Below are 26,102 nucleotides of genomic sequence, written 5' to 3' on the forward strand. Positions count from 1 at the left end.
TATGTACACTTCCGTGAAAGTTCTACATGTGTACCCATGCTGATGAACAGGCACCTGTCTCTGTAACTGGGACCCCTGTAAAAGCAAGGGTTCAGACTATGCATACTTGTATACAGGTGGAACCTCTATACACCTTTAAGGCAGCATTATTTGCTTGGCACTGTGGTACACTCAGAAACTTGTTCAGTATCAATAGATATTTTTCATAAAAAGGCTAATTTGTATAAAAAAGGGGGATGTGTTTAAGAAATGAAATGCAGAGACAGGAGGAGTTATACTTTCAGCTGTAGTCCCTCCTTCCACTCCCCACGTAGAGGAGGCTTTGCACACAGGGTTGCCAACTTGTAGGTAAGGCCAAGAGTTCTGAAAAAATTAGGTCTGATCTCTAGACTACAGAGACAACTTCCCCTGGAAGAAATGGCAGTTTCACAGGGCAGACTGTGTGGTATAACATAGATTCTAGGTGAAATCCTTCCCTAAATATCCTTTCCACAGGCACTGCCCCATAATCCTCAAGCATTTCCATATGCACATTACAGACTCAACATATTCACCTATACAGGTAATACTTTATCTCAAAGCGGATATATTTTTCAGGAAAACAAATTTGCCTGAAAGCACAAGGAGGATTTATACAATAGCATTGCCTCATATGTGACCTTGGCTGTATGATCCTTATAGATGGGAGCCAGAAGAGGCAGCCAACTTGTAGGGTTGGGTGAGCTGAGCCAGGTAAATCATCTTCCTGAATGAGAATGGGAAAGGAAATTAAAAAAAACACAAATGAGCAAATATTAACTCCCAATCTAGCAGCATGTGGGAGAAACAGAAAACCAGTCCTCATAGACAGATCTACAACAAAACTCCTTTCAGGGAAGGGGAGAAACCACTTCGTTGTTTGAGGGGAGGGAGGGAGCATCATCTTCTCCCAGGTGGGGAATGATGGAAATTTTAGCTCCAGCTACAGTTTGCCTTCACTAAATGCCTCCTCCTTCCCCGACCCCTGCAACAAAGTCCTAATTTTGATTCTTTACTCCTTCATTTTCTAGCATGAAGGAGTAAAGGTTAAGAGCAAATAGATAATCTGATGAACGGGGTTTAATTCCACATGAATGACGGAGTCTTATCTGGTAAGCCTGATTTGCTTCTGCACCCCTACATGCCAGCAGCGTTAGACACAATTCTTTAAAACTCTCTCCGCCCCACCTACCTCTGGGTGGTGGGGGGAGAATAAGGGAAAGGAGTTTGAAAGGTTTCTTGAGTCTCTGTACAGGAGAGAAAGAGAGGAGATATACATCCAAACTCTCCTCCTCCTTCAATTCCTTTCTATTTTAACCCTCAATACCCTGCCCCCGCCCATCATCACTTTGAATTTGCCTGCTGCTTGGAACTCTTAATTAGAAAATACCAGGCATTTATAATTTCTGCTTTTTCCTCAATTTAGTTTACAGACAGAAAGCATGAATACTAAACTGTCTGATCCAAAACCATTCACATAGCAACCCTAAAGCACCCAAGAATGGGTTTTTGAGAGTTCGGTTTAGCATGTACCGAAAATCTGTGTTTCTGCCCCTTTCAGACAACATGGCAAATGCAAAAATCAGATCTATCTGTGATTGCTGTCCTCCTGCTGTAATGTCCAAAAATGGCTTTAACATGCCCCTGTGGGATTTGCAGACTTGTAAGTTTTAGTAGAGGGCTTTCAGAGCAAGGTGCCCTGAGAGGCAAATTACTGTTCTTTCCCATGCTATGACAATAAAAGGGAATGGAGAAATCAAGCTAGAGGATTAGCTGTTACCGGGAGAACCAAAACAATACCTCCATGGATACAGAATTAACGAATAACTAAAAACAATTAGCTACATTGATTTACCAGGTCTGAAGGCCCTGCCTGGCCACCTAGAAGATAGAACCTGAGAGACAACTGTAGGTTAGAGTGTGATACAAACACAATACAATTGCAAGCAAAAATGCAGAATAAATAACTTCAGATTACATCAGAAACAGAGAGAAAGCTTATATCATATGATGAAAAGATACAAACTGTAAATATTGACTAATGTGCAGTTTTGTCTCACCACTGCTATGTTTGAGGATGTGACACCTTTGCAAACTATTAAGTGTCATCAGACCTCTAGAGTTTCTTTCTTTATAACAGTCCAACTCATCAAGATTTGGAATGCTCCTCTTTTGATTTCATCTCAAAACTCATAAAGTCTTGGGTGCTCCTAGGTCTTAATCCAATCCAGTCATTTCTCACAGCATTATCTTTGCTTTGTATGTACCTTTGCTTTGTTCTAGGAAGATTGCCCTTCTTAACATAGACAAATAGTCAATTTTTCCTATAAGTAGACCGCCCCTCCACAAATCCATGGCCAGTTGTCCTGGGACTCCCTCCTTGCACCCAACACTGTTTTTCTGTGAGAAGCACTAGTCTTGTCTCTTGCTCTATTCAGACCTCTTCTGGAATGGTAAATAAAACCCTCCCTCAACGCACTCTTCTAGTCAGGCTATCATCTCTCTATTTCCTAGACTTCTTAAACTCTCTCTGTATGTTTACAGTTTGTGTATGTGTTTTTAATTCTTCAATAAAATTTGTAATCCTCTTCTTCTTAATCCTGGTTTTGAATGGATTTCTTCAGGGAACTGCCCCCTATATAAATTGGTGGAAATCCCCTTACCTGTTTCTTGCATTGCTGGATGGTTTCTAGCCAATTCCCCCAACCATTAAAGGAACATACCCGATCAATTTGGATAACAGATGACTTATTTCACATCCATTCAAATGAACAGGGCACAGGATCTACAAAATCAGATATTAGACCAATGATGTGGTGTGGTCAGAGCTTCATAAACTGAGATGCACACTCTGTACTGCAGGATTTTTGTCACTGTGGAAACCAGGGCTGGAGTGAGAGGAAACTGCACCCGGGGCACACTTGAGTTCTGCCATGCCCCTGCCACACCACACCACGCCCCTGCCACCCCCTGCACCTGCGCATGGGGTCTCCTTGCATTTCTCTGTTTACATTAGACAACTCACAGACTGGTGTGCAGCTTTCTGCTAAACATTCCCAGGTCTCTGTTTTTCCTGGTTCTCTTAACTCCATCCATCAACTCACTCTTAAAAGCACAGCTCTCACCAGACCTGGTTATTGCAGTTATATCCATACTGTAGTCCCTTTCCAAAAATAATCCCTCCCCCCAGATGAAAATGCAGTTCCATGGACTACGCCTTAGAACTGATATTCTCTTCCCTACACCCCCCCCCCCCATATACACATCCTGCAGTTGCTGGTGCTGCAGGAGGAGCGATAGGCTTGTTATTTCAATATTCCTGCATTAGGGTGCTGTGTGGTTTCCGGGCTGTATGGCCGTGTTCTAGCAGCATTCTCTCCTGATGTTTCTCCTGCATCTGTGGCTGGCATCTTCAGAGGAGCACCAGCCACAGATGCAGGCGAAACGTCAGGAGAGAATGCTGCTAGAACACGGCCATACAGCCCGGAAACCACACAGCACCCAAGTGATTCCGGCCGTGAAAGCCTTCGACAATACATTCCTGCATTAGATCTATTATTATTTCAATGGTCCATAAAGTTGAAATAAAGTTTTTTTAAAAACCCTCCCAATCATCAGGAAGGGTGGAAGTAGAGTGGGGGAGGTAAGCCAGAAAGAAGTTCAAAGCAAAGAATAATGCAGGACCATTTGTTTAGTCTTCCCTGCAAATCAGGGGAAAAGATTGTTCTTTGCCCGTTCTCTCAAACAGTGGAGATTATGGGATCTGCCATGCAGTGAGTGTGAGTGGGGTGTGGAAGCATATGTAACAGAAACTCTGCCCTGAAGAAAATCTCCCTTCATAGCTGGGCAGAGCACCAATGTATAATCAGTCAGACATAACTCACCCCTTGGATATATCAAGATGTTTACCATAGTTCATTCCAAGCACCCCAAAGCATCCAAGGAATGATGCCATTTCACTGAATGGCTAACTGGTTCAAAACAAAATAGCATGATACAGATCTCTCTCTTTCAGGCGAGACATAGGTTTGACCCAGCACCCTAATTCCTATAATCCTGAGGGGAGAAATCACCTGCTCAGCCAAGCTGTATAAACCAGGCTAGGTCTCTGTGACTCTCAAGATGTTACAGGAACTACAATTCCCATCAGCCTCTGTCAGCCAATTGGCCATGCTGGTGAAATGATAAGCAATTCAGAACATCTGAGAGGCAGTCTCAGCTCCTGCAATGGAAGGCAATATACAGCACTTGAATTATACTGAGTTTCCTGCCAGGATAAGGTGTATGAAGTCACAAGAAACAGATTCCGGTTTTTATAATTTATAGGAGATCCACACTAAAAGTTAGGGAAGGCATTAATTACATAGTAGTTGTTGCTGTATAGCGATTGTTAAATAAAGCTGACATTAATTTCACAAAACTTTCAAGTCTATTTCCTTCCAGGATGGTTTCCTTCAATTTCCTCGAATAACTAAACTGAATTTTATCTTAGAGGAAAAAAACCCAAAGAAAATGCAAGCATTGCACATCCTTGAGTTATTTCTGAGTCAGCTAACATGCCCAAGACATGTTACAAAATTGCCTACAGTACAACCAATGTATGTAGTAAGATTTACTGTTTAGTTATTTCATACTTTCGTCAACCTCTCATTTGAAGACCAAGATCTGATGGAGAGCAGGTATGCTGAACCTTTTCTTCAATGCAATATATTTTTTGTGTAAAACAGTATTTTAACAGCTTCCTATTCTAAATTTTCTTATTCACAAAAATACATAAGATGACTAATGCTATATGATATATCAAATGAAAATTAGGTATGCGTTAACACAATTGATTAAGCACAGGTTAACTATACTTAATGTTACTGAATAACCAATAGCTAAGCTTACAATTAAAAACTTAAATCCTATAAAAAAAATTGGCAATGTGAAGTTTAAGCTTATTTAACTTCCTGTAAATTGAACCCATTATAGTAGTTTTCTAAAGAGCTTCCTCTAGAATATTCTTACTTGGAGACAGACTCAATCAACTCATTGTTAATTGTTTGAAACCTCTATCCCTAGATTATACCTAGGTAATGGAATGTTTTTTATCTTTAGAGTTCTTACACCCTACTTACATTGAAATGGAAATGATATAGGTACCAAAGAAACCAATATGTTTTAATCAGGTCCTAAAATGACAGTGTTAACAAAATGTAGAGGCAATTCTGGAATGAGTGGGTGTGAACCAATTAGTTTTGTGTTATGAAAAGGGAAGGGACCCCCTTTGACCATCCAAAATGGGTATCTGGGAATCATGAGACCTGCATGGAGGACAGATATATGAAGTGGAGGCTGCAGAAAGAAAGCCTGATAATTGATTTTTAGAATTTCAACTAGTGCATATTTACTAGTTTTTGTAAAAGAAGCATACATAGTCAAAGGACTAAAATGAATGTTGTATGCTATAAAAACACATTGACTTGTACATTTAAAAGAATAATGCATATACTACTTAAAGAAGAATTGTGTTTTTATATGGCTTGGCAAACAAACTTTGGGAAGTTTTACATTCTTGAGCAGAAATTTGTTTTAAAACCCAAAATTCCATTATCAACATGATTTCTCTTGAAAATCCATAGGAAGTACTTTTTTTGTCAAGATTGTTTCACCTGTGTTCATTAACACTATCACTTACTAAGTATAAAATAATGTTGATTTTTAACAGTGTTACCACCATTAGTAGCTACATAACTGCATTAATTTTATCACATGAAATTCATTAATTACCTGGTCTGAAATCAAGCTCCACTGAAATTGCCTTTTTCTGAAGCAGTAAAAATTGCCACACAATGAGATAGTCTGATTAGATATGAGTCTGAAAGGGGAATTCTTTTATCCCCAGCCCCTACAAGAAAGATAGATTTTCATATTGCCTACTGTTGTTGTTGTTTTTGCTGCTGCTATATTTTCCATCTCCTCCTCCCAAATAGAATGATCTGAAGGAGCAAAAATGAGAAAAGGAAAGCCAGTCTTGCTTACCACTGCACAGTTGTAGATTCAGAGATATGGCAAGCTTCACCCCTCTTCCCTGAAGTGCCGCAAGGCTTCTATCAGGTTCAAAAGATGCCACTCAGCACCAAGGACGTTCCCTCAATGTTCACTGTGCTGCAAGGCATGTGACGGCATATTCTGAACACTCTCCAAATCACAACAGATACCGCAGGATGCTTGTTGATTAGCCCTACCTATCCTTAGCAGCGTTCCCTAGGCCTGTCAAACCGGTTGTGGTCTAAGCAGCTTTACAACCAGGTCTATTTAATGGGGGAAAAAGCCCTGCCTACAGAAACAGCAAAGAGCAGGTGAAAAGGGGATTTTCACTTTCCCATTCAGGCAAACCCTTCCAAAATTCCTGCTCAACTGAAAATATAGTAACCAACTAATCCTGTGCTTCCCCTAAGAAGGGTGGGTGGATCAGCTCTAGGTGAGAGGATGCAGCTGAATTCAGCTGCCCCAATCCACTCCTGTTGTCTGACCAGATTTGCAGATAACCAGTTATATCTCAAGCCACATTTGAAGTTCATTTGGGCTGAGTCAATCGGACCCACAACATAATTTGCTATGAATGCTTCTTCCGTCAAAATGTTCCACCATAACACCTATTATTTTCAAAAGCTAGAAAGCGTTCTTTTAAAATGACTGGCATTTTTATACAGGTCAAACATGTGGCTGTATATAGCATCACTGTGTTTAATCCAACAAGCTATAAATGCAGAAGAAGCCACAACCCACAGACATCTGAATCCTCAAGAATTCATGACTATTGTAAGTTGCTTATTTTGCATTTGGAAACCATGAATTTTGTGAAATTACTTTTAAAAACCATGAATTTTGTGAAATTGCTTTTAAGGAACCTGCAATGTTTCAGTAAACCTGAATATTCCCACCCACCAATATCAGAAATATCCAGAATCCTGTAAAACTGTAGGTCTATTAGACCCAAAATTTAATTTTACCAGGCTCCATTTCCCTTTCCCCATCTGCTCCTACTTACCTTGACTCCAGCATTGCAGTGTGTGGCTCCAAGACCTGATTGGAGCCCGGCAACCATGGTGGGTTTTGGGTGTAGAGCAGTCAGTGGCCTGAGCAGAGCTGCAAACCAAGCTCAGCTTTGCCACCTGTCATTTCCAAGTCTCACATGGAGTTCAGAAATGGTGGAGCCCACAAGGAGCCTCGAGGTGGCAACTGGGGAGTTCTGCACCAGCCTGGCAGGCTAGAAAGTAAGTAAGGGAGAAAGGGAAGGAGAAAGGGAAGGGGGAGAGGAGATTCCACCCAGTCTTTTTTAAAAATAACAATGGTGCCCAAGCATCCAGAAAGATTCCCCTCTCTCCCCCCAAAGAATTCAGCATGATTTGGGATGGCTGCACCAAGCACTGGTTGGTGTATTTATTTGCTGGGGAAGGGTCTACACCACCTGCACGCAAATGTTCAACGTTACTGTTCGTTTTAAATAAAACCTTTTGTTGTGGAGCTGTAAGGCAATACAGGCTCTAGTGCTGATTTTGAGGGAGGTCCTTAACATCAGTAAGGAATTATTTCCTGAGGTAATAACTCCCTGGGCTTGGAACTTGTGAAAGGAGAATCCTTGCTTCCCCACTGTTTGGTTTGTGTTACATGGACATCCATCATGCTTCATACAGTGCAGCACTCCCCGTGATCTGCTCAGTGGCTCTTTCTTCCTTGTCCTGATTGGCTGTTGCGCTATGTTGGGGCAGAAATTTTTTAAACTTTTTTTTGTGTGCAGCTACACCACCACATGCCAGAACTGGGATGAATTCATGTTTGGCAATCAGGCAGTGGGGAATTCTTACTGAAACCTGATTATTTCACATGAGTAACCCGCAATTAATTGACCGTGGGGAATTGATCTCATAAATCCCAAATCAGTAATTAAAACATTAAATATTAATAACAATAATGATGCCCTGATCACCGCTCTCAGATGATCTTGTTTCTGGGATCAGAAAAAATCATGCAAACCTTGCAGAGGGTGTCGATGGATGGGCATAAAAAAAGGGTTAGGAAAAAACAAGCAGGGGAAATGGGGAAAGGGAAGCAGGGAGAGAGAGAAGTAGGAAAAAGAGGATGGGGGAAGGGGAGGCTAGCAAAAAATACTGTTGCTGACCTCTGCTGTAACCTGGTGGAACATCTTGGTCTTGCAGGCTCTTTCCTTGACCTAGTGGCATAGGGGGAAAATGGTGCCTCCTGTGGAGCCCCCCACCTTCCCCCATGCCCCCTTCACCCACGTCCCCCCACTTACCTGATTTCAGCCAGCTGCAAAAAGCAGGAAATTATTATTTGTGGAACACAGGATTCTCTGAAGGTCATAACAGGAAAGGTGGTACCAAAGATACAATGACACCAAACTAGTATAGCAGTACTGCTTGAATAAGGATTTGGAGGGAAGCATGATAAAAGCATGGTACTTCAGAAGATCATAGATCTATGACTATTGCATTGGTTCTGCATAAGAGTAGACATTGGACACACACAGCCATATATCTGTTCTTGCCTCATTGGCCTTTATTACCACCAGCTCAGCCTTGTCGGGGCTGATACAAAGTATTATGTCACTCTAAATAGGTCCAACAGCTGTTGCGTCATAGCGCAGGAGCAAAAGGCCAGGTGCTTGGGCACAGCACTGGGGCTGCACCAGTTTATCATTCTGAAGGAGGCTTTTCAGCATGGAGATAATAAAAACACAAAAAAATCCAGTTCCATACTGGAAATCCCCCTCAATGAACTTATGCCACTGAACCAGCCACCAACGCAATAGCTGGGTGGAAAACTGACTAGCATAACCTCCTCCCTTAACCATGTCCCAGAACTGCCCCCACTACACCACCTGTGGCTTGGGGGTGCAGGAACTCTGGTGTGGTGTTCAGCACTGCATCCCACCAAGATGGAGGGATGCAGTGGCTGCCCACCAGTGTATTCAGCCCTCCATTGAGGCAAGTGCCCTGGTGAGGGCAAATCCACCAGTGCAGCTGCACAGCACTACAAACAGCAGATCCCCCCCACCCCGTTTGGATGGGGCTGTAAGCCTCAAAGCTTCCTTAACACTTACATAACACATACATAAAGTGATATTTGAACGGAAGGTTTCCCAGATAACATTTCAGGCCCTACACTACCTGCTATCAAAATCACATTTTTAAAAAACCCAGCCAGTTTAAGTTAATTCTTTGATTGAAATGTTTCATATATTATATCATTAGAATCTCTAGGGTTTGTAAAATTACCTAAAAATATTCCTGTCTCTAGGTATTTTAATTTGAAAAATCTTCAAACTAATCTGATTTCCAGATGCCCCTGAAACTTTCATATTTGTATTCCCTTTAAAGAGGCACTAATACAATAATGATTTTGCCATGGGCTTATTTATTTTCTTGCAGGGTGAAATCATCGAACATTGGGGATACCACAGTGAAGAATATGAAATCTTGACAGAAGATGGTTATTATTTGCAAATAAACCGAATTCCTTATGGAATGCACACTCCTGTGAAGCAAGGTATTTTTGCAATGCTAGCTTTAGCACAATTATTTGAGGGGAAAATTCTCCATCTGTCAGCATATTTATATTGGGTTAATTGGTATGTAACCCTGAACCACTACTTCATTTTCCTTCCTCTCCTCTTAACCTCAAGTGTTCTGATTTCCTGTTTCACATTTTGTCTGAGTTCTCCAACCATTGTTTGAGCTTGCTCTTCACATCTGAACTGGAAACCGAGATTATGTGGGACCATAAAAGTTAAAGAGATTTAGAGAGAAAGGTCTGGGAACATCTACTTTATTCAAAAGACACAAGAAAATGGTAGGAAAGGAACTATTTCTTTTTTTCCTCCTTTTTAGTCTGCAAATCTCTTTTGGGAATAGGTGGGAATAGCAGGTTAAAAGCCATAGGGAAGCTCCCAGAAGGAGTTGGTTGAGTGGACATTCCTCAGCTAGATTGTTATTTGCCCCAAAAATCCTGTCTGAAACTTTGGTTGTTTCCGCAAGGGCGGAATACAGTGACCCAGGGACACTAAAAACTGCGTCCCTGGGGAGGGGTTCGCATGGCCGGCGCTGCTGCATCGCAGCAGCACCAGCCTCGCCACCCCCAAGTGGCTCGAAGACGCTGCTTCCGAACCTCACTACCTGAGTGAGGGTTTTTGGAAGCAGCATCTTCCAACTGCTGCCGTGTGAATGGCAGCGGCTGAAAGGCGCCATTTCCCCCCCACTGTCGCTGAACTCTGTACCTCATCTCCTGGCTTCTGGCGCATCGCAGAGGCCAGGGGACATGTCCCCTGGCCTGCGACTCCAGAGCCACTGCTCCAGCCGTGGGGGGGGGGGTGTCCCCTTGCCTCTGCGACACACTGGAAGCCAGGAGACAAGGTACGGCGTTCAGCGACTGTCTGTGCAGAAAGGGCTTTTGAGTGCCTCAAAGATACAATACACTACACTGTGGGGTTTGAAAGTGACCAGAAAGGGTTAGGTAAATTTTCATTCTGGTGGTTTACCTCAGCAAAGGAGGAGGGTTATTTTACCTGATTTCCCTGTCCTTGGCACATTCCCTTGTTCTGTGGTAACTTTTATGGGGTAACTTCTGTGATCTTTACTAATTGCTTCAACCTCATAAATGCATGTTGAGGATAAAGATTCACTCAAAGTTACTGCTTTGATCCAACCCATGACAAGTTTGTGAATGCCAGTATCATAATGGTGATTCTACAGAACAGTTACCTTCCTTCCAAGAAAAGTGATGACTGGATGAAAGGCATCACATTTTTGATGCTTATGATGAAATGAATTATGGATGTTCTCTGATTATGTAATTTCTTTCTCAGGGCCTAAACCAGTCGTCTTACTTGTACATGGTTTGTCATTTGAAGGTAGAATGTGGCTGGCAAATCTTCCCAGCAATAGCTTGGGATTTGTCCTGGTAGATGCTGGTTATGATGTCTGGATACTAAATAACAGAGGTACAACCTGGTCTAGAAGACACCAGACTCTTTCAATTGACCAGGAAGAATTTTGGAATTTCAGGTATGTTCAGGAGACAGTATGTAATATAGTTGACCAGATGAGGATTTTGTCCTGGGTTCTGTTGTTAAAGCACACTAATAGCTATCTTATAATTTGGTTCGCCTCTGATTGATGTGGTTTAGTCTGTCCTCTATGACTGAATGAATGGTAATGTGTCTTAAAGACCATTGATAACTGTTTGATGGGTCTTGAGGGTCAGGAATTGATTTTACTCATGGTCATCTAGGCTTGAAGAAATAAGTTTCCTACTTAGGGTAAGATTAGATGATACATTAAATGTGAAGGGGAAACTCCTACCAACTTGCATTTAATGTATGAACTGGAACTCAGCTTAAAATAGTATTTGTGGAGGACAAATTGTCTCCCATGAACTGCACAGCAGTGGAAGGGGCTTCATCATTCCCCAGCATTCCTTCATGAGGGGTAGCTTGATTTGGAACTGGCAGAGAGACAGATGGCAGTTATCCAAGTCCTTTTTCTCCTAATGATAGCATGTGGGGTGGAAGCGAGGGGGACCAATTGTCTCCCATGTGCTGCACAGCAGCACAATGGGCTGCATCATTCCCTCCCTTCAACCCCACAGAAAAGGGTCATGAGGGAGAAGGTGTTTGTCTTACTGCCAGTTCCTCATATCTGCAGTGATTCACTTGGAACAGGAAATGAGACAATGGCAGCTCCCCATACCCTTTCTTTGCTAGTGAAAGCATATGGGGTGGAATGCATATGGGGTAGAATGGAGGCAATATTGTATCGCCTCTTGCGGATGATATGCACAGGAGACAAGATGGCCCCCTCACTCATTTTTTAAGGTGAATAATGGGTCACATGTTAAATGTGAGTTGGGCTGGGGTTTCTTCAGAAGAGGTTTTTGCCTTTGTGTCAAATTGGATGGTGTCTTTTTCCTCATGGCTGCATTTCGCTATATTCTCTTTTCACTTGTTAATGTCAGGCATGAAATCTCTCTGTGGTATTTTACTCCATAAAAGTATCTGGGTAAAGTTTTTTTTCTGAAACTATCTTGAGAATTTGTTACCTTCTGAGAATGCAATAAGCAGGGTTTATAAGCAATGAACTTAAAAATAATATTTTGAATCATGAAAAGTTTGCAAGAGTTCTTTTTAAAATGCAGGCAATATTCCACTGGCATTCTAATATGCCTGTTGAAAGAATAAATTAAAAATAAAAGGCGAATTTCTGAACAAATCTTATTCCTCGAACATTAAACTTTCTAGATAAAATTCACTGTGCAAATTACGACCTTGTGTTAAGGCAAGCATAATTTTATTTATTTCGTTTATTTATTTAGAATATTTTTATGCAGCCTCTCCAGGAATCTGCATAGGGCAGGTTTCAAAATAAAAGTAATAAAAACAAACTATAAAACTATATTAATTAATATCCAACAACATTTGTGCACCGTGACATCACTTCCAGGGAAGAAATATTTTCCGTAGAGTTAATGGAAATTCCTTGAGCAATATATCACTTCTAAATTTTTCCACGACATGATGTCATGTGATGCCAGACTTTTAAGAAAAAACCTTCAGCCACCACTCCATGCAGTGGTGAGTGACAAGGGTGCCTAGAAGGGAGGCTCCTGCCATAGGAGCATTCCTGACAACTCCTATGAAGACAGATCACAGAGAACTAACAATTTCTAAGCTTAAAAACAGTGTTAAAATCAACTCCTTAATTTAAATTAATTTGTGGTCTGATCTTTATGTTTTAGTTTTCATGAAATGGGAATATATGATATTCCAGCAGCAATAAACTTTATCCTACAGAAAACTGAGCAAGAAGAGTTGTATTATATTGGGTTCTCTCAAGGTTCTGCAATAGGTAAGTCAACAGGAATGTAATTAAATGTATTTTTTTTCTAATCTGCTTTATTTGAAGGAGATTCCACCTCAGCACAATGGGGTTGACTGAGCTACATGTATAACAAGTTTGAAATTGGAGATACTAATCCCCATTCTACCTTCAGGCTAAGGCACAGAATCTAGCCAGGATTTGAGGAAAGAATGGACTGGTGACCTTTTAATAACTGTACCTTAATGATGCCATTAAGAAAACTAGAACTTGGGATGGCAGAGAGCAGTTGCAAATTATGTTTTGGCCTTAATCATTCAGGGATGAATTCACTGTCTCCTGCCAAATGTTTACTTCTGATCTGTTGATGACCCCCTTTAAACATTTCTGCTAAAAAAATTCCCTAAGACAGAGGGCTCACCAGTAGGCTTGGAGATTTGGGTGCAACAAATGCCGGATTTGGCCAGAATTTGGGTGAATTAGGGCATATTTGGGCAAAAATTTGCCAAATATGTCCTACTCAAATATGAGCGAATCCGAATAGAAGGTATTCAGGTTTTTGGAGGGATATTTTTGGTGGTCTTTTTGCATTTCGGCTTGCAGGAATGCATTGTTAAAGCTAGCAGAACCAAAATTTCAGAGTATCATCCGGAGACTGTTCTGATGATACTACCCGAGTTTGGTGAAGTTTGGTTCAGGGGGACCAAAGTTATGGACCCCCATTGTTTCCAATGGGAGCTAACACGAGATGGGAAATGCGACCCCTGCAGGCTGAAATGCAAAAAACACCAAAAATTCAATCGGGTATATCCAAAAATGTTATCTGTCTTATTCGGACATACAGAATAAATCCAAATCTGAATTTTACTGAATTTCTAGGGTATTGACCAATCCTACTCACCAGTGCAAAGATCTGAAATTATGGGAACAAAATAATCAGCAGTGAATTATTAGCTTCTGGTTGGGGTTCCCAACTAAAAGTAAAAGTGATAGAGAGCTACAATTCAGATCCATGTACAGCATCAATTTTTTTTACTACTGCTATCTCTGAAATTCTTTCTTGTTTCAGGTTTCATTGCTTTTTCAACAATGCCAGAACTTGCTCAAAAAGTCAAACTTAAGATAGCCTTAGGCCCTGCCTATACAGTTACAAATAGCAGTGGATTTTTTTATGGATTTCTTCTAATTCCTAATGGATTAAGAGAGGTAGGTATTTAACTTGTGTTTTCATGATTTGACTAATATTTTTTCTCATTGTCAATGGTGCAATCCAAAACTATAAAGTGCTAAAGAATTGAATGTCCCAATGACAAACCATCTACCAATGTGGGAGTGGGACTAAGAATCTTGTACTCCTATGGGTGGGAGACATATGACTTTTCTCTGGCTGCAGAGGCACTGTTGCTCTGTGTGCCCCCAGAAGTCCTCCCACCTCTTCCCCAATCCCAACAGCCAACCTGGGCTGCAGAACAACTGATCCTTGACCCGGCACTCAGTCCGTGGAGCAACTGCTCTGTGGGCTGGTCAAGCCTTCCTACTTCCCACCCCTGATAGTGAATCTGGGCCTGCAAACGGTCAACAAAGCCTCGCTCCCAAAGCCTCCCCTGGCCACCATCCTTCCACACCAAGCATCAACTTCCCACCCTCCCAGCATACCAATACTCAACTTGCCATCCTCCCCCACCAATAGCCATCTTGAGGAGGAAATGGTAAGCTGAATGAAGATGAGACATTACAAAATTAATTATTTTCATTTTAAGAACTGATACGACCACCATAACCTTGCATGCATTTGATATTATGTACTGAATATATGTGATTAGAAACCATCATGCATGAACCAGACATTCCTTACAACTATCAATTCATGTTGTTTACTGAAAAAAGGGACAAAAGTCAAGTTCCGACATGAACAATAGAGTAGGGTCACAAGTTTGAGAAGTGTTTTGAACTGACCAATATCATATCAGCACTCATCCAGAGGTGTAGTAAGGAGGAAAAGTGCCCGGTGCACTGGTGCGTTCTCCTCCCCGCCCTGCCCCACCCCTGCCACGCCCTCACCACACCCCCACAGGGGGCACGCCCAGTGCATCACACCCCCTCACCATCTTGGAGCTATGCTTCATCAGTTCAATGGGAAGAGATCTGTGGCTGAAACCTTAACTTTTCATTCATATAAGGACTATTCTTTAGACCTGCTGTTAAAAATACTCATAATAATCTGTGCATTTTTACTTTGCAGCTTATCTGGGGCAACAAGGAATACTGTCTTTTTAGTAATAGACTAAAAACCACCACTGCCAAATTTTGCAGTGGTGCAGTAATGGACAGGCTTTGTCTCCAGTTCATCTTCCTTAGTTTTGGATATAATGAGAAAAATTTAAATGTAGTAAGTTGTCTCTATGTGTAGTTTTGATTTTTATTTGCAAAGAACATCCCAGGAAAAGCACAACCCCTATTCACCCAGGTAACAAAATGGGAAGAAATTAATCAACCTGTATATACAGATAGTGTGAATTCCCCATCATACATAGGTCCTTTAGTAATATTTTCAATAATTAAAATGTTTGTGCTTCTACTTCTGCAATTAATTATGTGTTCCTTAAAAAAGGTCTCTAGGCACATCCGATTTTCTAATATTTAATGGGGAATCCTGGGAGAGGGGAGGCTGCACCAGGGACTGCACAGCAATGGTGCAGCTACATCACCTCCGAAGAGGCTTGCTGCACCACAGCCATTGCCCCAACAGTGATGCTCCCCCTATCTCAGTAAAAGTGCTGTTTATAGCACAATGGGTTGTGCCACTGTTTTTGCTGGCTTAAGATCACTCTGTCAAACGGAGGCATCCTCAAGCTGAAAGGGCACAGGATGTCAACTAATGTCTCCTCCACCCCCATGAATACCCCCTTTGATGCTATAGTAAATTGTGTACCCTAGCCACAGCTGCACTGTTAATCCTGTCCAAGTGGCATCTATGCCAGTGCCAGCGTTATGCTGCTTCCTCAAGTCTTTCTCTTCTCGGCCCACCCTGTAGTCATACTGTTTGTCATTCAGTAAGGATGAAGTGCACTGACAGTTCTGTGGAAATAGCAATAATCAGTCTGTCTAATTCTCAACATGGCCTCATCTGTGGATACTTAAATCTGTGAATTGAGGCCTTGGAGACAAAACAGATTTTCCTGCAAACCTGAGGAAGCCTTCATAAGAGAGATGTAAATTCTTCACCAGACAAGTGGAGATGATACCTCAGTGCTCCTGCATTGGCCTGCAGCATTACAGTTTGAGGGAGAAGTCCCCCAAAACTGCCATACCCTTCCCATCCATTTGCTGAGGTGACAAATCTGCAAGAGGTGGAGGAAAAAAAGTCATGACTCATCCCTACTGCTGTGGGAGGGGGGGAGAGGACCAGGAATCATGCCCCCTTCAAAGCAGGAACTTGCAGAAGGGAAAGAAGTTTGTAACCCCTTTGAGTCTCCTTACAGGAGAGAAAGGGGGGATAACAATCTAACTTTAGAGCTCAGAAGAACTGTGACTAGCCCAAGGTTACCCAGCTGGCGTGTGTGGCAGTGCACAGGCTAATCTGAATTCCCCAGATAAACCTCCACAGCTCAAGCGGCAGAGCGGGGAATCAAAACCAGTCCCTCCAGATCAGTGTACACCTGCTCTCAACCACTATGTCACTGCTGCTCCTTTTATACAGTTGAGATTATTTTTTATCCAATTAAGACTAGAAATTATCCAATTAAGATAATTGCTTCATCTTAATCAATCACCAAAAGAACGTTCATCTTGGCAGATAACTCTTGCTTGCTACCATTAGACTGCAGCAAGATATATAGCCGCCTGCTCTCCAATTCTTTTAGTGGTGATTTTAACTTTCTCTCTGGAGAGCACTCGTTGAATGCACCAATACCCACAACCACGGTAAAATAACAGAAAGGGGAGTTTAACAAGTTGTAATGATAAGAACATAATAAAGTCAAGGAATTGGTGGTGGCTAGTAACTGTGGGGTTGTGAAGAAAAATTCCTAAGTTTATTGAGTTTTGCTCTTTACAAACCAAAGGTTTCCTTAAAGAAACCCTGGTTGGTATAGATGCCCCTTGATGACTTGACGAATATAATTGTTGCATTGTCTTTGCTTCATAGTTCGTAAACGACCAAGCTCTTTTGCATATCTTTTACAAAAATCTATTCTTGTTGATTTCTAGAGTCGAGCAGATGTGTATCTTGGAATCTTTCCTGATTTTACTTCTGTAAAAACAGTTAGTCATTGGAGTCAGGTATAGTCTAACTATTTTTTCCTTTGCAATCTAAAACTTAGAGATAAAAAGTTTATATCACTCTGAATATTTAGTTTTAGTGTACTTATGGGAATTGTCAAGCAAATAAAACAAGGCTTTCTCAAATTCAGCTTGGATGAAAGCAAAGATTCGTCTTATTTGTTGTATATTTTCATAGGTTTCTGTTTTTTTATATTCCTACACTTTCAGGGTTTTTGACTACTTTCAATTGTTATACTTTTTAAAATTTGTTATTATATTGGAAATTTTTTTAATTTTTTAAAAAAAGACCTAAAAAATTAAAAGGCACTATCTGGTAATTTTAAAGAAGGTATGTATCCAGTGGTGGGATTCAAATAATTTACCAACTGGTTCCGGTGGTGGGATTCAAATAATTTAACAACTGGTTGTTTACAACTGGTTGTTTTAACAACCAGTTTTGCCGAAGTGGTGTGAACTAGCTGAATCCCACCACTGCATGTGTCCCTGTTACTACTGGCCTGACTGTATTCCTTCCAACAAGGTCCCAAGAAAAGAATTCAATACGATTAGAAAAATGCACCAAAGCAGCAGAGTAAAATATATTGGAGGGTAGTTTCTCAGTGCCAAACACGGTTTCTGTCTACAAAGAAACCACCATCACCACATTGCTTTGTTTAAATGTGAAGTTCTAATTTTTTTTTCCAATCAAGGGCTACAGTTGTCAGCCTGAGGCTGCCAACTGGGGAAAAAAATCATTGTACTGGTAAGGGGAAGAGGTTTGTCAGTCATTCCCTAGCATTTGCCAGAAACTCTGGTTTGGTTGTTGTGGACTTTCTGGGCTGTGTGGCCATGGCCTGGTAGATCTTGTTCCCAACGTTTCGGCTGGCATCTGTGGCAGGCATCTTCAGAGGTGTATCGCAGAGAGAAGTGTGTTATACACTGTGTCCAGTGAGAAGGGAATGTTTAGTGGGGTATATTTCTCAATGTCCCAGAATGGGGAACCAATCAGTAAGTGTTTGGGTGGAACTTGCTGTACAGAGGTGTGCTTGACTGCATTGTATTGCAGGTGGGGTTTTCAGTCCATTTACATTCGTATTCGCATTTGCATTCCCTGCAGTAGCAACAGTATTAGTGAATGCAAATCCCGTGTCTGGGTGGAGTTCATTGTCCATAAACCTAGCATGTCCTTGGCCTCTGATTCTGGTATTTTTAAGAACTGGAAAACAAGTTTTGTTAAAGTCGGCTGTGAATCACCACGGGCCGCAGTTGCTGCTCGGGGTGGGCAAGGCAGAGTTTCTGATTCCGACCCCAATAAGGACGGAAGCAGATGGATGGACATGTCAGGCCAGGGCAAGCGCCAGCGCACCGGCTGCCCACTGGCCATGTCAGGGAAGGGGTGGATTAGCTTGATACTTTAAAGGGCCAAGCCCTCCTTTGTGCCGGCCATGTGCTTGGGCCGGCTAGCGATTTGCCTGCCCACCTCTCCCTATCTTTTGAAGACTTTGTTAATGCATACTACCTTGTCATAGGCATATGCGGTTTGGGTGCATGGGTATTGATCTGGAAGGGGGAGGGGAGCTAGGGAGCTATCCCTTCCCCTTAAGAGTGGCTGACAGCGGCAAGGGGCAACCGCCCTGCCGAACAGGGCATCTGAGAACATCTCTTCCCAGGAAGTCTGCCCGGCAGAGCCCCACAGCAGAGCAAAGCTCCAGTACTAGGCATCCACCCACGGGAGCTTCGCTGTGATGTTTATATGATCAGATCAAGATGCATGCTAGGCCTCACGCTTCTGTTTGATTAATAAAGAATTGCTATGGCCAATTGATTTACCCCATCCAAAAGTGTGGTGTGATTATTGGATAGGGACTTCGCCCAAGGGGTTCCACCCTCGGACGGCGATTCTCAGAGTCTCTTCCTTCTTGTTGAAGTTTTCTTGGTGTCTGTGGATTTCAATAGCCTTCTTGTGTAGTCTGACATAGTAACCATCCAAGTTGTCCATAATTTCAGTGATTTCAAATAAAATGTTATGTCCAGTTTTGTTTAGAGAATGTTCTGCTACTGCAGATTTTTCAGGATGGTTAAGCCAACAGTGTCTTTTGTGCTCTTTAATATGAGTCTGAATGCTGCATTTTGTGGTTCCTATGTAGAGTAGGCTTGGAGATTCGGGTAAACAGAGTCTCAGATTCGCTCCGAACCAGGCTGATTCAAACGCATTCGGGCCACATGAGGCCCGAATGCTCTATGTCCGAATCTGGCCCGATCCGAATGCCAGGAGTTCAGTTTGGGCCCTCTGCCAAATCGGACTTCGGCCGGCTCAGCTATTTTTTTTAAAAAAACAACACCCTCCACTCCAGCTGCCCAGTTCCCCTCCCCCAAAACATGACCTCATTCACCTGTGCTGTTCCCTGGCCATGTGTCCTCCTCATTCCCCCCAAAACACCCTCCCTGCACCCCAGGGGCCCTTCCCACCCAGTTCCATGCCGAAAAACACGATCACACTCACACATGCTCACCGGCGCCACTTCCGAGTTCCACACATGTGCACGCGCACACACACACACACACACACCTGACAGCATGCTCCCAATCCACACACTCCAAACCCAAGACCCCAGTCCCACAAGTCCCACAAACACCCACCCCTACCCAGCCTCATTTCCCACCCAGTCCCCCCCAATAGACCTCACTCACTTATGCTGCTCCAGCAAGCGGAACTGGGACAAGTAAGGCTTTAAAGTTTAAAAACCCTGCTCCACCACAACCGGCCACCAGCATGCTCCAATCCTCACCCCAAACTCAAGACCCCACTCCTGCAAGTCCCACAAGCACCCACCCCCACCCTAACCTTATTTCCCACCCGGTTCCCCCCAAACAGCAAGACCCCATTCTCCCCTGCTGCTCCTGCAAGCGGCGTCAGGACGAGCAGGGATTCAAACGAGGACAAAACAAAAGTTTTTTTTAAATCCTGCTCCGCCGCTCCTAATCCCCACCCCAAAACTGAGACCCCACTCCCGCAAGTCCCACAAGCACCCCCCAGCCTCATTTCCCACCCGGTTCCCTGCCAAACAAGACTGCACTCACCCATGCCGCTCCTGCAAGCAGTGGCGGGATGAGTGGGGCTTCAAACTACAAAAATAAAAAACCCATGGAACAGTCCCCATGAAATTGCCCACCCAAAGAGACCCCACTTACCCACAGTGTCGCGTCGAGTCACTCCAGCGGAGGCAGGACATCACACAAAGGCTGGAAAGAAGTTAACAGAGATAGCACGAAGAAACAAAACAGAGAATCCACCTCCCCAATGTTAGAAATGTAGCAAAACAACACTTTACCTGAAAAAAATTAACGACTTTAACTGAACATTACTGAACTGAACAGAACATTAACTAAAAACTTTAACTAACAAATTTAAGTGTGAATTCCACCTCCCTGGGAGTTTCTTACCACCTTGCCTCAAAAACATGGTTAAAAAGCATGGATCGTCATGGATCCTCCTGGTTTTCGCGGTCACCCAAAATCACCACCATCGCGATTGCAAGTCCTTAGACATGCACAAAACAATCGCCGCCGTTGGCCCCAAAGTGGTGCAAAAAATGGTTAAAAAGCATGGATCCTCAAGGATCCGCATGTTTTTTTCACTTGGTCACCCCAAAATCACCACCACATCATAGCGCAAGTCCTTAGACACATGTCTGCATGAAACAATCACACATACCATGCTTCTTGGCCCCACAGTGGTGCAAAAACATCATTAAAAAGCATGGATCCTCATGGATCCACATGGTTTTTTCACGTGGTCACCCTAAAATCACCAGCACATCATAGCGCAAGTCCTTAGACACATGTCTTCACAAAACAATCACGCATATCACACTCTGTGGCAATGCAGTGGCGCAAAAACATGCTTCAAAAACATGGATCCTCATGATTTTTGCACTAAGTAGCCACTAAAACGCAATCACATCACAGTGCAACCCCCTAAAGCAACAGTCACCAAACCTGGATGGTGTAATGAAGAGACTCTCCTAAAGACACCCAGAAAGTTTTGTGGGTTTACCATGAGAAATGTGCACTCCACAGCCCTCCCACAGAAATTTCCCATTGGCTGCAATGGAGCCAGCCAACCACTGCAGAGTACAGAATCTCTGGAAATTTCTTTGAATGACTGTGAGTGGCGCAGTTTTAGAGCTACTGTCACCAAAATTACAGGATATCATCTGGAGACTGTCTCGATGATTCTCCCCAAGTTTGATTTGGACCCCGAGGATACGTAACTCAGACAAACTTCATGAAGCGGGAATCTGTTATCTCGAATGATCAAAGTTCAGTGCCACCCAACTTTTAAATAAGCCTAACATTAAGCGTCGAAGCGGTACCGAGGCCATGGACCGAATTTTTCAGATTTACTGCCCAGGGCATATCAAATGGAAGCTATGATTGATTCGAGCGCCTGAATCATTTATGCTCCAAAACATCAGAATCCACGGTACGCGATTTTTAATTACCAGTGTGAACCTTTCCACAACTGCGGGGTATGTGTGATACACTCCGTCAGAAGTGAGGGGTCTTCTATTGATCGCACAGCGGCAACCATCTACTGTATTTTTCTGGTGGGTTTTAAAGATTGTTTAGCCGAGGTGCCGGAACTTTCTTCCGTTTCCCTATTTGATCTCTGATTTCCTTGATGTATGGTAAAAATATTTTTCCTGTGGTGGGCTGTCTCTCCTCAGTCATTGAGGGTTTTAAAGCTCTTCTGATTTCTGTTGTGGAGTAGTCATTTGCCTAAAGAGCCCAGTCTAGATTATTGATTTCATCAGGGAGGAGGTGAGGTTCACAGATTTGTTTTGCCTGATCTGTCAAAGTTTTGATTATACCACTTTTTTGATGTGGGTGGTGGTTGGAATTTTTATGTAGATACTGGTCTCTGTATGTTGGTTTTCTGTGTGGGCCAATTGTTGGTTGGGTTTGCAAAAAACCAAGACATCTAAAAAAGGCATTTTTCCTTCTTTTTCAGTTTCCATGGTAAATTGGATGTTTAGGTGGATGTCGTTGTCCAGAAAATATAGCAGTTCTTCCTCGCCATGGCTCCAGATTGTAAAAGTTTCATCCACAAATCAGAACTATGTTGTGGGTTTTCTAGGTTCTGTTTCAAGGACTTGTTTCTCAAAATGTTCCATGTAAAAATTGGCTATCACCAGGCTGAGGGGGCTCCCCATGGCTACCTCATCTGTCTGCTCACAGTAATCTGCTCATAGTAATTGTCTCATTGGAAGCAGATGGTTGTTAGGCAGTGTTGAAACAAAGCTGTGATGTCATTGGGAAAAATCCAGTTGATAAGTGTGAGTGTGTCATCAACCAGATTAACAGTAACAACCAGCTACTTCCAATGATACTTTTACAACCTGGAGCCATGGTGAGGAAGAACTGCTATATTTTCTGGAGCACCTTAATGGCATCCACCCAAACAGGATTTGCATTCACTAATACTGTTGCTACTGCAGGGAATGCAAATGAAAATACAAATGTAAAAGGACTGAAAACACCACCCACAATACAATGTAAATGGACTGAAAACCCACTGCAGTCAACCACACATTTGCATATCAAGTTCCACCCAAACACTTACTGATTGGTTCCCCTCCTTGGGACATGGACAATATATACTCCACTAAATATTCCCATCTCACTGGACACAATGTGTAGCACACTTTTCTCTGTGATACACCCCTGAAGATGCTATCTGAAATGTTAGGAACTAGATCTATCAAACCATGGCCACACAGCCCGGAAAGCCCATGACAGCCAGATGAGTTCGGCTGTGAAAACCTTTGACAATACTCTATGGTTTAATCATAAAGTTTGGGGTGAATGCTACAGCCTGATATGATGACATCACTTTCAGTATAATAGCACTGGGCTGTCAATGTACCCCACTTTAACCTCCCATTTCTCTCCCTGCTGCCCAGGTTTGTAGTGGTGGGAAGGGCTGGGAGGCCCATAAGACCTGTGACTTCAGTGAGTCTAACTATGACTAAAAGATTTGGAGAGGAGGAAGATAAATACTGGGGAAATAGCACAGATACCTTCTGTGGAATGAAAGATGTTATGAGATCTCATAATTGTAACCTTCAATGGTGTTTCATAAAATAGATCTCATATTCTTTATAGATATCTCCTGCTTTACCTGGTTTGGTGCTATCTTTTGTTGGGGGAAGGGTTATGAAATTTCTAAGGAGGATAATTCTTTTTTGTCATTTTAGGTAGCTTATTCAAATGAATTCAAACATTTTGACTATGGATCTAAGAACAAAGCTATATACAACATGGTAAGGGAAAAGAGTAAGGATGAGAAGGAAATTTGACAAATACTTTGAAAGATCCAGTGTTGTTTTTGTCTAAAGTGAAGTGTACAGAAAACTAGTAGTATTTTTATACAATTTGTTCTGAGACTGAAAGGGGAGGCAGCTGACTGGGTTAGTTTCATTAATATAGATATTAATAGCAGGTGTGTTTAGTCCTTTCAGTTTTTGAAAAACTACAGTGAAAACTTTTGCCAGCCCTATTTACTGCTGTATATTTTAGTGGTTCTGTGTGGGCTGGATTATTTTCTCAACACTACCAACAGAACACACATCAATGAAACAGCCACAGTTTATTGAAAGTGCAGGTATTTAACTGGGATGCCTTGCTTTCTTAATCCTGTCACTTTCTTCTTTTCATTTCTTCATAGGACATTTTCTGTCTTTTTCAGGAAAACTGTCATTTCCCCTCACCCTTAATAACATAGCCAAAATCCTTCTTAACTTGGTTTATTCCTTATGTTGAATTGAAATAGAACAAATTAATTATTAGCTCCAAGTCAATATTTGTTATATTATTGTTCTAAGTAAAATATAGGTGATCCACCAAACAGCTTGCCACCGTCGCATATTTGGAACAAGAATTCTACCGAAATAGGTGATTGGGGGTGTATTAGAAAAAAAAAGATTGAGCTTCTCTCCACAAGCACTAACAGCCGCTGTAAGCATCTGCACTAAAACAAGGTCATATGTGAAAATTAAAGGAACCAATATGTATACTTATTATTTAGCAATTGATTTTTTTTGATATTGGCGGATCGTAGTGAGGGAGACCACTCCCTCCATTCTTATAGAAGCCAAGAAGGGATATTCGACTGTTGCCAAATAGCTTCGTGTGGAGTGCTGGGAATGACATTCTTGTAAATGAAACAGATACAGAACTGTTGGTTCATCGAATCCCTCATTTAGTTTCCTATAAGAATATTCCTGATTGGCAACATACGGATTATGCTTGGGGTCTTGATGCTCCTTTGGACCTATATCCAGATATGCTTAATCTGATGCAGAAGTTTAAATAAAGAGTATGGAATCTAAATTGCATATATTCTATGTTAACATGGACATTTTTCAAATATTCTTTTGTTATATCTTTAAGAATGTATTTTTTAAAAACGTTAATAAGTCATTTTAATTGCAATATTTATTACTGTCTGTCCAATTTTCACTTCATTGAATACTGAAAGGATTGATAGGGGAATTAACTGATTGTGTAATGTAGAAGTAATTCTTCATCTATATAGATGTACATGTTCCCCTTGCTCTTTCAATGCAGATGATTGTGCTGGGCATTTGTAGCAAACAGGACAAGAATAGAGGGAAGGAGGAGTGTCATTAGTCTTGCCTCGCAAACCACTCCATTGTTTTGCCTGAAAGGTCAAATAAAGCTAAGGGATGTGGTTCAGTGCCTCTGTTATGCCATCTAACATATTACAGTTTGCAGCTGATTGAGCCAGGAATTCATTTGACAGCCACACATTTTATATATTTAACAACAGATTTTTGAATAAGATTTTGGGATAGGATATGGTTTTCCATTTAGGTCCCTAATGTTGGGAGCTACCACAGAATTTCCACAGATTAATTTCAGGGGGGGGGCTGTTTTTTCCAATTTCCTTTCCAGTGGCTGACCTTAAATTCACCTCCTAGGTTGTTTCTGGGTGCCCCTTGCACTCCAGCAGCAAACTTTTGGGTGATCAAAATGAGAGAGTGTAGTAGTTAAGAGCATGTGGACTCTAATCTGGATGACCAGGTTTGATTCCCCACTTCTCTATGTGAGTTGTTGACTCTTATGTGGTGACCAGGATTTCCCACCCACTCCTCCACATGAAGCCTGCTTGGTGACCTTGGGCTAGTCACAGTTCTCTCTGAACTCTCTCAACCCCATTTACCACACAAAGTGTTTGTTGTGGGGAGAGGAAAGGAATGAGTTTGTAAACCACTTTGATACTCCCTACAGGAACAAAATAAATCAAAACTCTAGCTCTTCCTGCTCCTGCTCCTGCTCCTCCACTCAGTAGTAGAGGTCAGGGGAAGTTCCTTACTGCCATGGACTGCTAATTCACCTGTCTGCCCCAAAGACCACAGTCAACCACACAGCCCAAAGACACTGTCCTTAATTCTCCATCAAATATATAATATATCAAAACCCTAAAATCAATTTGAGGTCTAATTTGTTTCCACCCTGTCCAAATGCATCCGGTAACAAATGCATTCTGTCCATGGTCCCAGTTAAACAAACCAACCCAACCCACTTAAAGCACAAAATCCAATCCACAAGTCCCAACCATACAAAATATATTCAATCTATAACTTAGCGTTAAAATGAATTCATTCCATAACTTAGCATTAAAATGAGTCACTTAAGTTAAAATTATTCATATAGGCTTGCCTACGTATTGTCTTTCGGCCTGTTTGCACTCCCATTTACTCAATCCTATACTGCATATGTAATTTAGTTTATTATGGTCAACTCACCCATACAAGCAACCATGTACAAATTACAAATATGGTTCAAAATGAATTAACTAAATAATAAAATACGTTTTGTAAATTAGTAAAATGAATAAACTTTTAATACAAGAAG

General features: G+C 41.9%; 1 protein-coding gene across 1 annotated transcript; it reads left to right on the forward strand.

Moving 5' to 3' along the window:
• Positions 1-4,669: 4,669 nt before the first annotated feature.
• On the forward strand, positions 4,670-25,556 carry LOC125438398 (lipase member M-like). Its single transcript, XM_048506842.1, is given in 10 exon segments — positions 4,670-4,697; positions 6,717-6,825; positions 9,456-9,573; positions 10,889-11,087; positions 12,817-12,926; positions 13,966-14,102; positions 15,139-15,285; positions 17,106-17,177; positions 23,420-23,490; positions 24,297-25,556. Coding segments are annotated over 10 exon segments (1,215 nt in total). The 5' UTR covers positions 4,670-4,686; the 3' UTR covers positions 24,538-25,556.
• The last annotated feature ends 546 nt before the right edge of the window (positions 25,557-26,102 follow it).

Source organism: Sphaerodactylus townsendi, linkage group LG08 (genome assembly GCF_021028975.2).
Source record: "Sphaerodactylus townsendi isolate TG3544 linkage group LG08, MPM_Stown_v2.3, whole genome shotgun sequence".
NCBI classification, from domain to species: Eukaryota; Metazoa; Chordata; class Lepidosauria; order Squamata; family Sphaerodactylidae; genus Sphaerodactylus; species Sphaerodactylus townsendi.